Source organism: Chanodichthys erythropterus, chromosome 13, assembly GCF_024489055.1.
Source record: "Chanodichthys erythropterus isolate Z2021 chromosome 13, ASM2448905v1, whole genome shotgun sequence".
In the NCBI taxonomy this organism is placed as follows: domain Eukaryota; kingdom Metazoa; phylum Chordata; class Actinopteri; order Cypriniformes; family Xenocyprididae; genus Chanodichthys; species Chanodichthys erythropterus.
This window is the reverse complement of record NC_090233.1, coordinates 38,493,338-38,507,841: the sequence shown is the minus strand read 5'-3', so window position 1 is coordinate 38,507,841 and position 14,504 is coordinate 38,493,338. Positions and strand designations below refer to the sequence as shown.

The following is a 14,504-nucleotide window of genomic DNA, read 5'->3' as shown; positions in this document are numbered from 1 at the left end:
GTAAATCCCAGTAGGGGATCTTCCAGATATGCCAGGATCACTGACAGTGCGCATGGACAGCCTCGGGCGGACCTTTACATTGCATTACCCCCGGATCAGATCGACATAACCGGCTGATTTTGCTTTAAAATAAATAAATAAATAAATAAATACAACTCAACCCCCCCGTCTGAGATCTTGTAATCTAGGCCGTGTGTCTGCTTGCGTTATCGTACATTCAGGTGAGCAGAGCGGCCTCTCCCAGCACTCATGCCATAGACATAGACAAATCCAGTAACGTATCAGACGTCTGTTTTCTCGCCTCCTGCTTCACAAGCTCTGGGAGTTTTCCCCTTTTGCTGAATTCGCAACAGTGGCGGCGGCCTCTGTATGCAGCCCGGGCTCAATGGCGTCGGACACCAGCGACACGGAGGAGTTTTACGATGCGGCGGAGGATGTCAACTTCACTCCCTCACCTCATGCGTGAGTATTATATTCAACATATTGAAACGACATATTACTTTTATTAAGTCAGTTAAATGTCTGATGTCCATTATATGATTTATAATGAAGCTGCACATTTCAAAGCTGTCAACAATTGGCCCATTGCTTGTTTATGTTTTTACTGCATCGGTACAGCCATGTATCCTTTATTATGTGGTTATATAAAGTCATATGACTTACACAAGTGAACTGTCTATCTAGACAACGTTTTTTGTACCGTCGACTCAGCTGAGAAGTATTGAAATACAGCCACGATATCGCAGTGTGACACGTAGCGTTCAGAGGATGTTGCTGTCATGTTGTTTTGGTCTTATCAAAAGGTTTTAAATGCGTTAAAATGATTAAAAGGATACTTCACATTTCCAAACCTTTCCTATTTTGTTCCTATGCGGAAATAAAGTCATACAGGTTTGGAACAACATGAGGATATGCACATGATGACAATCTGCACTTTGTGGGAACTGTGACTGTACAATTTTACTGCATTTTCCTACTGTAATAAACAAATGTTTTCTACTATTTAGGCATTTCTTAAGTGAGAGTCTTACATGTAGTTAGACTCAGGCTAGTTTGACAGCCTTTTTTGTTGTTTGTTTGTCACAAACATGATAGCTAATTTCAGAAAAATGAGTCCAGATGACTCAGAAACTCAGTGACTCAGATTCTCAGTGTGAACAAAGATTTGAAGACTGAAGGTTCGAAAATAATTTCTCTTTTGTGAAGAATGAGTCTTCATTTTATCAAGTATAGGAAAATCCACCGGGATCTTGTGATCGCAGCATGGCTGGGGTCAAAGGTGTGTCTGAGAAGAGCTGTGACAATGTCGGAGAAGTGTTTTGACAGTGTCTTCAGTGGTGGCTGAGGGTTGATTTAAAATGTATGTTCGGTCACTGTGCTTATGTTTAGGGTGTGTAATGAATGTGATTGAGGGGCTTGTCTGTTCATGAATGCTGCGTCAGACAGGCTGCTCTAGCTAGTTTTAATTAGGGTCAGGTTTCATTATGTGAACTCAGTGCTGGGGTGGAGCCCTCACACCCACTGACTGTGTTCTTCTATACACACAACGTTATTGACGTTCACCAGTTAGTCTAAACTAGACCTTATACAGTGCTGAAGCATATGACACCAAGCATATGACTCCTATTCCATATGTTTTGCACAAGTATGTGGACATATATGTCAAAATGGAACTCTGTGTGACATGATATGAGTGCTTTGAGTATGAATCTTGACCCTGGTGACCAGTGTTCTTAATTCTTTGTCCTCTTATTCCTTGTAGGTCACCTGCAAAGTTTGAACTTCCTCAGCCAGGGGTAAGAGTTTCCTGTTTTCACTTACACTTGAATCTACCTGTGTGCTACAATGTCTATGTTTAGTGGAAATGTGATTAAAGAAACTTTTGTGAAAATTTACTGAGGAAAAACAGCAATTTTGCAAAATTTGCCCATGGGTAGTTCCAGACAGAGTCTGTCAATTTGATTGCATTGGTAAATTGTGTTAAGCAGCAATGAATGCATTACACCCTTATCAGTAGCTGAAAGAATAATAACATAAGCAAAAATATGTTATAAATGAACACACAATGTGCAGGGGATTCTGTGTTGACCAGTGAATGGGTCATGCATGGGTCTTGTTTGAGTCATAGGTCTTAGTAGGGTGATGGTTATAACCTTTTGCTGAAGTGCTTTAGTCACATGAGTGCAGGATGGAAATATGATATGAGGTCTGAGGTTCTGCTCTAGTGCTGTTTAATCATTTAAATAAAACAGATCCTGGCCAACAAACCAGAGCTCAACTGCTGTTATAGTGTTTATTATAGTGACCTTTTTGAGAATCCTGCAACTCTGTTTGGCTTTGTGAGGACATGAATTATAATCTCTAAAATGTTCCTTCAGTCCTGAACAAGCAAGTTTCCCAAACAAATTTGTTTGGGCAAGGATTTCTTTAGGAAAAATAAAGAAAACAATACATGCATTTATTATTTACTGTTTATTAATAATATAATATACTGCACACTACTGTTCAAAACTTTGGGGTTGAAAAATGATTTGATGCTCATGAAGGCTGCATTTATTTGATCACAAATACATAATGAACAAAAATATTGTGAAATCATTTCATATTGTAAAAATATATATTTTAAAAATGTACTTTATTCCTGTGTATATATAGCTGAATTTTCAGCAGTCATTACCTCAGTATTCAGTGTCACGTGAGCCTACAGAAATCATTTGGATGTGCGGATTTGGTGCTCAAGAAACATTTCTTATTAATATCAGTGTTGAAAACAGTTTTTGTTTGATATTTTTGTGGAAACAGTGATACATTTTTTCAGGATTCAAAAGAACAGCTTTTATTTAAAACAGAAATCTTTTCTAATCTTTACTGTCTCTTTTGATCAATTTAATGTCCTTGCTGAATAAAATTTTTAATTTCTTAAAAAAAAAGTTTTAACAGTAGTGCAATGTAAATTATGCATTTAAATAATGATAAATAAACATTTAAATAATATTTGAAATGGGAGAAGTTTTTTTTTTTTTTATTTGACTTGACATTTGTTTGTATAAAATCTGTAAATGACCTACATGAAGGGTTTGTATTTGAGAGTTGGGTGGTTTTTCATCTGTTGCCTTTGATTGGCTGTAGGGTCCTGCAGAGAATGTGGTACAGGAAGTCACTGCAGGATTGGCTCAGCCAGAACCCCGCCATGACGATTCTGTTCAGGTGGGTTTGGCCATTCCAGATCTCACTAACCCCTCTTTATTCCTTATCTACTCTCTCTCTGTTTCACTTATTGGTAATTTTAACAGAAGAATGCTGTGCTCTCTAGTGTATGTTTGCTGTTGGATGTCTGCCCAAAAAGCCAGTCATTTCTCTTAAGTCTATGTCAACAGGTCAGCTACAACCCAGCAGGAAAAATGCTCAATGCAAATATTAAAACAAAACTTGCTGTATAATCATGCATAGTTAGGATAGCAAAATAAATAAATGTTCAACTTTTAAAAGAGAAAAGATATTATATTCTGTTGTCGACGTTAATGCTGCGCATTAAAAAAAAAAAACTTGTGGCAGTAAACTAAAATGCTCCTCCTGAGTATGTATTGCAAGTTGGCTGGATGCCACACTCATCTTGATCAATAAACACGGACCCTGAGAGCTCTGTAAGCATACATCATTATTGATGTTGTAGGAAAACACTATAAGATTAGATGCAGAGTGTAAACAAAGCTTTCGTTTTGATGAACAGAAGCGTTCTACATGAATGCTAAAGCACAGTTTTCTGTCTGTCCCTCTTTCCAGATCATTGACAGTATTATAGAGGAGAGTCAGAAGAGTGGAGTGGAAGAACAGTTGAGAGGAGAGGAGACCTGTGCAGCCTCGTCTGAAGGAGAGAAGGCAGAAGCAGAAGGCTACAGTGTTGATGAAAACCTGGTTCCCGAGGTAGCCGAGGTGCCTCCAGAGGATCCTGATGTGACACCGCATGACTCTGGTCGCACTGGGCAGCTGCCTGATGTAAGACCAAAGGAAGTGAGGTCACAGGGCATTGAGGACAGAGCACCTGATGTAGCTGGTCCTGCCCAAGCGGGTCAGGACCAGGCTATGCCACCCCCTCCTGACATTACAAGCGCTTTGTGTCAACCGTCGCAACCCGCCTCCCTGCCCTGTGCAGAAACTGCTGATATACTAGAGCAAGTCCCTATGACTGATGCAGATGACCCTGGCCCTTCCAAACCTCCCAGACAGTTTACAGTGGAGCCAGACATTGTAGCTAGCACCAAGAAGCCGCCGCCCTCAAGGCCACCTCCACCCACTGGGGCTCCACCTCCTAGGCCGCCTCCCCCCTCACGGCCCAGCTTTTCAGCTAGTAAAAAATCCCAGGAAATAATGCGACCAGCAGGGCTAGAAGGTATCTCCAAAGATATCACTGGCTTAACAAGTAAATATGCTGCTCCATTACTTTTTTGAAGACACATGTGCCTATATTTTTGTGCCATCCTATAGTGATTAATATTTCTTATTGGTATAAAATGAAATGTGAAATTTATATAATGACTAAAGCAATATCGCAGTCTCTGTAGAGCCAGCGGATGAGCTGTGTGGATTGGTCAGTCCAAATGCCACGGTACGATGTATTACTAAAGATCTCCAGCACTCTCTGGACCTCGCTAGCGCCACTAGTGGTGATAAAGTGGTCACTGCACAGGTTTGAATTTAAATATAGCCATTTCTAATAATAAAATACATTTGAAGATTTCACACTGAATATTTAACGTCATACATTTGTGTCTGTAATTTTGTATGAATAGGAAAATGATGGACAAGATGAGCAGGCATCAATTCCCAGTGGCAGTGAGACCCCTGGACCTCAAAGACCAAGATCTAACTCAGGCAGAGAGCTTACGGATGAGGTAATGTCATTTATATATATATATAGAAAGCTGATAAGATTTTTTCCATGGATTTTTGGATTGTTGTAGAAAATAAGCTCTGTGACCATAAAAAGTAAAAAAAAAAAAAAAAAAAGTAACATTTTGTTCATCATGATAATCTTCACAAATGAACACAACTTTTATGAATTTTAAATACAAAATATAATCTAAATTTAATCGTCAGAAGTAAAAACCTAAAGTTTGGCTATAAACGCACCACAGTCAAATTACTTAAACATCAACCACTTTAAGCTTCTGACAGCTCTTTCTTGTACAGTTTGAGTTATAATAGTTTGCAAGAGCATAAGTATAAATACAACAAGGCTGTAAAAGCAGATTGAATTGATGAGTTTTTTCTGTTCGACTTGATGAAATTTAATGTCCCAGACAATCCCTGTTGTTCCATTAAGCCAATAACATGCATGTTTTTAAAAAAAAAAAAAAAAAAACATGACTGGTGTATTTCTAATGCATTTTATAAAACACAAATTTATCTCGAGCTTGTGCTAACCACAGACCTATTTATGGCATTAAACCACAATCCCTGTCAAAAAACCCTTTGAATAATGGATGATGGAACCAGAACTCATTTCCAGGTTTTAGAACTTATTCCTTAAAGGTGCTAAAGAGGATCTTTTCGTTGACTGAGAAACCAAAGACTGTTACTGAGTTTTTGAAATGAGCGCATGCGTAAGAACAAATTGGCTGATGTTTTTAAGGCCCTACCTCGTGCACAGATGATGTATATTAATATTATTCCTTTCAGTGCACCTAATAAATAGTCTTTTATCAGTTAGTAAAGACAGTTTCAAGTAATATTGCAAAAATGTATAAAACAAAACATCCTCTTTAGCACCTTTAAGCATGGGACACACCAAGCCAACAATCGGCCGTCAGGTAACATCGGACCGTTTTTAAGCATCGGCCGTCTAAGTTTTCTGCACCGTTGGCTCTAGTTGGACGCCTTCAGGGTTTTTTGGGCCGATTCAGCATGTAGAATCCGCATCGGCAAGAAAGAGAACTCTGATTGGCTGTTCAGTTTAGTGAATGAGTCAAAGTGCGAGAATAATAGCAAAACAATTCAAGGCAGTACAGACAGAAGGCTGTTCTAATTTTACGTCATGTACCTGAGTGTTCCTGGGCGAATGTTAACGTGAACCGAGTGGAATATAGAAAGTGATCGGCATGAATGATATTATGAATGATGGCTGTAGTTCTTTCAGTGTGTGCACGTGCAGTTTTTTTTTTTTTTTTTGCCCCGAGTTTTTTTTCTTTGTGCTGCTATGAATCACTTATAGTATATTGATTATCACTCAAGACAATAATCCATGTGTTTTTTTGGTGTATAGGAGATTCTTGCGAGTGTGATGATCAAGAATCTGGACACTGGGGAGGAGATCCCTTTGATTCAGGCAGAAGAGAAACTACCCACTGGAATCAACCCACTCACACTGCACATCATGAGGAGAACCAAGGAGTATATCTCGTAAGAGAACTACATTTCCCATTACTCACCACCAATGCTTCACTTCAACCTGAGACATAGATACACAAGTTATCTGATTGGGCTCTATGAAAAATGTGATGAGTTTCCAAGATGGGCCTGAGATGCCCCTACTGTACCATATAATCCACAATTCATCACAGAGTTGTGGAACTCTTCTGAGCTGATTTTACATTTCATGTGTGAGATCAAGGATCATTTTCCTTATATGACACTCTGCTTGTGCTGATGCAGTGGGGCCCCTCCGGCAACAGGATCGAATCCTACCAGTAATCCGATTCGCAACACTTTCATCTGCCCTCATTTTATCAGTCAGAATGAAACCGACAGACTGTTTTTCCTCTTTTGAAGGAAGAAAGCATGTAATCCCTTCTCCTCTCCTGCTCTCTTCCGATTTGAAACCACTCAAACACGGGTGAAACATTTTGGCAGGAAGTGCTTCATAATGCTGAGCTGATAACAGTTTTGTAGTTTCTGTTAGTGTGGTTAATCTGAAACAGTTGGGTTGCTGGATCTAGTCCTGGATCAGTGTTTCTCATTTTACATAAGGGTTACACACAACCTAATTTTGAAAGGGATTTAAAGAGAACTCCCCTCTTAAAGCCAGCAGCTCTGTACGCTTTAGGGTGGGATCTCACACATTTTTTTTTTTTTTCTTGGCAGAAATGATGCAGCACAGTCGGATGATGATGATAAGTCCCAGCCTGCCCTTACAGACACAGATGGAGGGAAACTGAAACAGAGAACGTAAGAGAGATGTTTATTTATAACTGTAAAAAATGCATAATTTGAGAGCTCTACTGCTCAAACGTTTGGGGTTTGTAGACTTTTTAAAAATGTATTTGAAAGTGCTCATCAAAGCTGTATTTATTTGATTTTTAAAATAAAGTAACATATTAGTATTATTATTATTATTATAGTGAAATATTTTTACAATTTAAAACAACTGTTTTCTGTTTTAATATATTTTAAAATGTAATTTATTCCTGCGGTGGCAAGGCTGAATTTTCAGCATCATTACCTTAGTCTTCAGTGTCACATGATCCTTCAAAAATCATTCTAATATGCTGATTTGCTGCTCAAGAAACATTTATTATTATCAGTGCTGAAAATTTTTTTGTTAAAACAGACATGCGTTATTTTTTTAGAATTCTTTTGATAAATAAAAAAGAACATTATTTATTTGAAATAAATTTTACTGCTAAATCATCTAAATCCCTTCTAGTATGCTAATTTGGTGCTCAAAAAATTCTCATTATTCTCAATGTTAAAAAGGTTGTGCTGCTTTATTTCTGTGGAAACCATGATACACTTTTAATGAATAGAAAGTTCAAAAGAACAGCATTTATTTAAAATTCAAATCTCTTCTAGCTTTATAATTGTCTTTGTCACTTTTGATCAAGTTAATGCATACTTGCTGAATAAATGCATTTCTTTATAAATGACTGACCCCAAACTTTTTATTTGATCATAATTACACTACCATTTAAATGTATATAGCTTGAGGGACCAGTGAAAATCATTTTCAGACACCTGTTTGTTCTTCGTCCTTCACTCAGTACACAGCTGAAGAAGTTTCTGGGCAAATCGGTGAAGAGAGCGAAGCACTTGGCGGAGGAATATGGAGAGAAAGCTGTGAATAAAGTCAAGAGCGTTCGGGATGAAGTATTCCACACGGACCAGGACGACCCATCATCCAGTGATGACGAGGGGATGCCGTACACCCGACCAGTCAAGTTTAAAGCAGCTCACAGCTTCAAAGGGCCCTTTGACTTTGACCAAATCAAAGTAGTGCAGGATCTGAGTGGAGAGCACATGGTGAGGAGAGCTTGTGCGACCTTTAATGTGAACTTTAACCTACTTTGTGATTTGTGATGTAGTTAGTTAATTATTTAGTGATTTGACCACTCCCTCTTCCCCTCTCTTTCTCTCTCAGGGTGCCGTCTGGACAATGAAATTCTCTCATTGTGGGCGGCTGTTGGCTACAGCAGGGCAGGATAATGTGGTTCGGATTTGGGTCCTAAAAAATGCCTATGACTATTTCAACAACATGAGAATAAAATACAACACAGAAGGTAAACACACACGTGCACAGTCTTTTATATAAAGACTACTATATATAGATTTTTACTGTATTCAATTTCAAAACATGCCGTACCTTTCCTATAATTCATATACTGTGGCCCCAAAAAGTATTTAGACGCTTTCTTGTTGTCTGAAATGTATTACTAGAGCTAAAATTACATTTAAAAAATGAATCACCACTGTGTAGTTTAGCCCAAGGTTAAGCTTAATCTTTGTCTAGGAACTAAACACTTCATCTGAAAATCAATGGAAGCAGCTGGCTCTTAATGCACAGCGCTATTGTGTTGATGCTTTTGTAGAGCGTTTGCAAAACAACTGTAACTCTGTTCTAAAACATAGGGCCAGATTTACTAACGGCTTGCGCCAGCGCAAACCCTATTTTGGTGTAAAAAAAGGAATTACTGACACGCAGTGGAAAAGTAGCACTGAAAAAGAGTGGACACAGTTATTTTTGCCACTGAACTTATTGCGTATGCATTTGTAGGAGTTTCGCTTTCAGGCGCAAAATTTATGAGAGGAGAGTTTTTAAATGAATCATGCAAAACGATTTACTAAGGTTTGCGCTAGTCAATTTATTGGTATTTCCGCCATTATTTAACACCCCAAAAAAAGCATGTCTAGCCAGATGCTAATTTAGTAGATTGTGTTGGTCAAAATGGAAAGTAGATTGCGTCTGTGTTCTTTAATATGCTCATTTTCAGTAAATCACCCGCAGAACTCTCCACTCCCATCTGTGCTTTTATGGGATTGTGCTCTTACACTAATTTGCACTGTTTAGTAAATCTGGCTCTTAGTGAGCTGTCTACTGCCTTCTAAAGCATCTTAGCCCTCTTGATACCTCATAAGTGACTGATTTGGTGCACTCTACGTAGGCAACAACTTGCTGCAGAAGTAGCACTCTGCATGGGAGGTGACAATCTCAAAAGATTTCAGTATAGTTTGGTGTTGGCATGTTGCTGAGCTAATTGCATGATTCTCTTTATTATTCTAATAATCATAAATATACATAACACACAGACATATTGTGTAAAGTAACTTAATTATATTTTGTTTTTATACATTTATTTTGGACTGGGTTTCCCTTTTTAAAAAGAGTCTCTTTGGTTTCTCTTTCAGGACGTGTATCCCCGTCTCCCTCTCAGGAGAGTCTGTGTTCCTCTAAATCAGATACTGAAGGAGGGGTAAGGCATTTTTTCAGCTTTCTCTTTGTGTTCATACTGATTATTAATGACTATTTAAAGCTCTAATATGTCTCTCCTTCTTTTTATCACTCAGTTTGGTCCTGCAGTGGAAGATGCAGACAGTGAAGACAAAAATGTGCCATTCCGGCAGGTTCCGTTCTGCAAGTACAAGGGTCATACTGCTGACCTGCTGGATCTGTCCTGGTCAAAGGTGAGAGGTCATCAGTGCTCCACTGTATGAAAACACTAATAAAGAATTAAGTGTGGAAAATGTTTGAAATTCTCAATTTAATGAGTAACAATCTGACTGTAATGATGTTCTTTTGTGAGTAGAACTACTTCCTGCTGTCATCATCGATGGATAAGACGGTTCGTTTGTGGCACATCTCTAGGAGAGAGTGTCTCTGCTGCTTTCAGCATATAGATTTTGTTACAGCCATTGCATTTCATCCCAGGGTGAGTGTGCTGCTTGTGTACTCTGGTATACACTACTTTTTAGTTTGGGTTGTTAAGATTTTAATGATGTTTTTGAAAGAAGTCTCTTATGCTCACCAGACTGCATTTATTTGATAAAAAAAAAAAAAAGTACAGTAAATAGAGATATTACAAAAGGTATTTTAACATGTAATTTATTCCTATGATGGCAAAGCTGAATTTTCAGCATCATTACTCCAGCCTTCAATATGTCACATGATCCACAAATCATTCTAATATTCTGTTTTGCTGCTCAAGAAACATTTCTTATTAGTATCAATGTTAAAAACACTTGTGTTGCTTAATATATTTCTGTAAAATTAAACAATTTTTTAGGATTCTTTGAATAGAAAGTTAAAAATAACAGAATTTTGTTTTTAAATAGACTTGTAGAACAAACTAAAAAATAAATAAAAAATAAAAAACCTTAGTGACCCCAAACGTTGAACAGTTGTGTATATGTCAAAAACCATTACTTGACATAAAATAAACATTATAAGGCTGTGTGTCCACCAAAGCGTTTTTCCAGCTGCTAGCGTACTTTTTCAATTGTTTTCAATGGGAAGTGGGAACGCCGCGTTTTTAAACGGCAGGAGCGTAACGAGGCGCTGAACGTCTTTTTCACGCTCAAGTGCCGAGAGCTCTGCGTTTTTTACTGGTCGCCTTGAGTTGAAGAATGTTCAACTTTAAGTAAAACGCTGCGCTCATCACTGTCACTTTTTAGCCAGCCATCCAATCAAAAACTGCAACTTATTTATTTCATAGTTTCCAAACTAATTTTGTTTAGTTTAAGTTGAAATACTAAAATACATAAATTCAAAACTAAAACTTATTAAAACTTTCAAATTAATATTAAAACGGAAAATATAAAACTAATTCAAAAACTGTAATAGTTTATAAATGATACAAAAAGAACTGGTTTTAATGCCTGTGTTTTTCTCTCAGGATGACAGGTATTTTTTGAGCGGCTCTTTGGATGGAAAGTTGCGGTTATGGAATATTCCAGATAAGAAAGTAGCACTGTGGAATGAGGTAGACGGACAGACGCGTCTGATAACAGCAGCAAACTTCTGCCAGAATGGAAAATATGCAGTTATCGGCACCTACGATGGGCGCTGCATTTTCTATGACACAGAGGTGAGTGTTTGTTCTTATGAGCGTTTAGATGGGAACAAAGATTTTCTCTTAAAATGAAGGAGGAACACAATGCACACAGCATTGATTTATAATCAAACTATATATAGTGGATTAATCACTGATTTCTTCCTTCACCATTTTCTGCTCAGCGCCTTAAGTATCACACCCAAATCCATGTTCGCTCCACGAGAGGCAGGAATCGTGTGGGCCGCAAAATCACTGGTATTGAGCCGCTTCCAGGAGAGAACAAGGTAAGACGCATATGTGTTCATGAAAGAAGACCGACTGAAAATAGAAAAAGACTGCAGTTAGATCTAGAACTTATTTACTTCAATACAACAATTGTCATTCATACCAAGGTGATAAAACTTGACATTCCATCATTCAGTCTCAGTTCATGCAAATTTTTTTTCCCTCTGCAGATCTTGGTGACGTCAAATGACTCTCGCATTCGCCTGTATGACCTCAGAGATTTGTCTCTGTCTATGAAGTACAAAGGCTATGTGAACAGCAGCAGTCAGATCAAAGCCAGCTTCAGGTGAGAGAAGCAACCATGAAAGACTACCTGCCCCAATATGTCCATCTCTGATCTTACACTTCTACTGAAAGTTGAATCTCAAGGATGTCCTCTTGTTCTTGTAGTCACGATTACTCCTTCATTGTGAGCGGCTCAGAGGACAAGTATGTGTACATCTGGAGCACATACCACGACCTGAGCAAGTTTACCTCTGTGCGGAGAGACCGCAATGACTTCTGGGAAGGGATCAAAGGTAATATGATCAAACAAAAATGTATTATATACTGAGAGCAGAAGTAGTTGCACAGATATTTCAGGAAGTATATTTTGGCAGTCTGTCAAATTATAGTGAATTTCTGGAATGCTTGATCCCCTTTCTATTAAACATAGTCTATTGGACTGTCCCAGTTTTCATGAAGTCAGTTCACCTAAGGACTTATTTAGTACGATTTTGTAAGTAAAAATATGTTAATTTAAAAAAATCTTGTATAACACTTATTGCTGTGTTTGTGTTTGCTTGGTTTTTATTGTGTTTATGTGATTTGTATTTTTGTAATCAAGTTTTTGCCATGAAAAAAGCCTCAGATGCTGACATGGCATTAAATAAAATTATACTCTACTATACTGGAATGCTTGAATGACTGAAGGTTATACTGCCGTCACGTTCAGAACCTAATAAGGTTGATCATTAGGGCTGCATGATTAATGGAAATAAAACCGAAAATGTGATATGGCACAATCAAATAATTTATTATCAAATACTAATAATAATATTAATTATTATTATTATTTATCATACTGATGTATCATCACAAATGTTTTGGCCAAATTGTGCAGCTCTAAAAAAGCAAAGCACAGGGTTTCCCCCCCAAAACATGCAGCCCTAACAGTTGTTATTTTATGTATTTGGAGTCCTAAATTACTTCTTTATGATTTGTAGCTCATAATGCAGTGGTGACTTCGGCCATTTTTGCTCCACATCCGGATCTCATCGTGCCTCAGGAGGCAGGGACAGAGAAGGTAGACTCAGACTGTAAGAGTGACAGCACAGACGACTCTGAGACCATCCCTTCAGGTACTGGCTGTAACTATGGCAACCAGCATTGTGAAATCACAACAGTACACTGTATCAGGTAGTAGTGAACAAAAGCAACCCATTCCTTTTTCTTTTCTTTTCTTTTCCTCAGGGGCACTGAAAACAGACCACTCTGAAGTTTTGCTTTCTGCTGATTTCACCGGAGCCATTAAAGTTTTTGTCAATGTTAAGAAATACTGAGTGATTGTGCTGAATATGACACCCAGCAAGATTATATAATTATTTAAAAGCTCCTCTCAGCTTTTGGACAGAGCTAAAGCAAAATCAGTGCCACTTTACATCTAACTGAGCCCCCATTCATTGACCAATCAGCTGCTGGAGAGTGCTCTGAGAGGTGGAGATTATAAGCCCCGCCTTATTCGCAGAGAACAGGGACCCAGGAAGTTGGAAGGCGGGGACAGCTGAGGAGCAGAGACAGGCGTTGTCACAGCTAAACGCATCTTTCTTGACCTTTCTTTCTTTTTAATTTGACTTTGTTTGGAGAGATATTATTGTATTGTTACTGTACATACACAAATGGGCTTTAAATTGCACAGATCTATGATGCCATTTTAATGGATGAGTGAAACTGCAAGCCTGTATGGAGACAGAATGGATATAAGAGTCACAGGTGGTCAGCCTTTAACACACACACAGACACGTACACACACACACAGAGAGAGAGAGACTTTAATTCCCCCCTCCACACTTTAACCCCAAAGTAAATGTTTCTGGAAAACAACATGAGCACTAACTAAACTCATTTCAATTTTAAAATCTTGGGCAGTGTTATTTTGTTGTAAAAATAATTGAACTTGATTTTTTTATGTGTATGACTGCAGAAATAAATGTAAAAAAAAAATTATTTTCCCTTGTGTTTTTTTTTTATCTGTGTATGCGGTAAAATGTTATATATAGTATACTAATTTTTAGAAAGAATGGATCTTCCTTTATATTTTAAGAATATATTTGTTGGTCTTTGGTATAAAAACCCCCTGCTCTACTCATGTATGTCAACTACACAAGTTCGAATTTGGTGCTCAATTTAACACTCTTGTCCTCATTTAAAGGGTTAGATCACCCAAAAATGAAAATTATGTCATTAATGACTCACCCTCATGTCGTTCCAAACCCGTAAGACCTCCGTTCATCTTTGGAACACAGTTTAAGATATTTTAGATTTAGTCCGAGAGCTTTCTGTCCCTCCATTGAAAATGTATGTACGGTAGACTGTCCATGTCCAGAAAGGTAATAAAAACATCATCAAAGTAGTCCATGTGACATCAGTGGGTTAGTGGGACATCATTTTGGTCCAAAAATAACAAAAACTATGACTTTATTCAGCATTGTCTTCTCTTCCGGGTCTGTTGTCAATCCGCGTTCACGACTCCACAGTGACGCTGCTGACGTGTTATCTGGTATATATAAAAATATAGCAGTACCAAAATGCAAACAATGTAGAATAGTGTCTTACGTCAACAGCGTCACTGCGGAGTCGTGAACTCGGATTGACAACAGACATAATGACATAATTTTTGTCACATTTTTGGGTGAACTAACCCTTTAATGGGGTTTCCCGTGCCCTGCTGACACTGACAGCACTAGTCATTTGTGTCGT

General features: G+C 38.0%; 1 protein-coding gene across 2 annotated transcripts in view; it reads left to right on the top strand.

Annotated features, from left to right (window-relative positions):
• The window catches only part of wdr44 (WD repeat domain 44), a 13,815-nt gene extending 66 nt beyond the window's left edge, over nt 1-13,749 (top strand). The window contains exons 1-20 of one of the 2 annotated variants that reach the window (XM_067407159.1): nt 1-221; nt 317-462; nt 1,763-1,796; nt 3,130-3,207; nt 3,784-4,420; nt 4,554-4,687; nt 4,791-4,892; nt 6,263-6,399; nt 7,081-7,164; nt 7,977-8,235; nt 8,354-8,492; nt 9,619-9,683; nt 9,778-9,894; nt 10,017-10,139; nt 11,103-11,294; nt 11,444-11,545; nt 11,717-11,832; nt 11,937-12,064; nt 12,752-12,886; nt 12,999-13,749. The exon at nt 1-221 is cut by the window's left edge and continues 66 nt beyond it. In XM_067407159.1, coding sequence (XP_067263260.1) covers nt 386-462; nt 1,763-1,796; nt 3,130-3,207; nt 3,784-4,420; nt 4,554-4,687; nt 4,791-4,892; nt 6,263-6,399; nt 7,081-7,164; nt 7,977-8,235; nt 8,354-8,492; nt 9,619-9,683; nt 9,778-9,894; nt 10,017-10,139; nt 11,103-11,294; nt 11,444-11,545; nt 11,717-11,832; nt 11,937-12,064; nt 12,752-12,886; nt 12,999-13,087 — 2,748 coding nt within the window. In that variant the 5' untranslated portion in view covers nt 1-221; nt 317-385 and the 3' untranslated portion in view covers nt 13,088-13,749. Of the gene's footprint in view, nt 463-1,762; nt 1,797-3,129; nt 3,208-3,783; nt 4,421-4,553; nt 4,688-4,790; nt 4,893-6,262; nt 6,400-7,080; nt 7,165-7,976; nt 8,236-8,353; nt 8,493-9,618; nt 9,684-9,777; nt 9,895-10,016; nt 10,140-11,102; nt 11,295-11,443; nt 11,546-11,716; nt 11,833-11,936; nt 12,065-12,751; nt 12,887-12,998 lie in introns of both variants that reach the window. The other variant, XM_067407158.1, reaches the window with a different exon arrangement.
• The last annotated feature ends 755 nt before the right edge of the window (nt 13,750-14,504 follow it).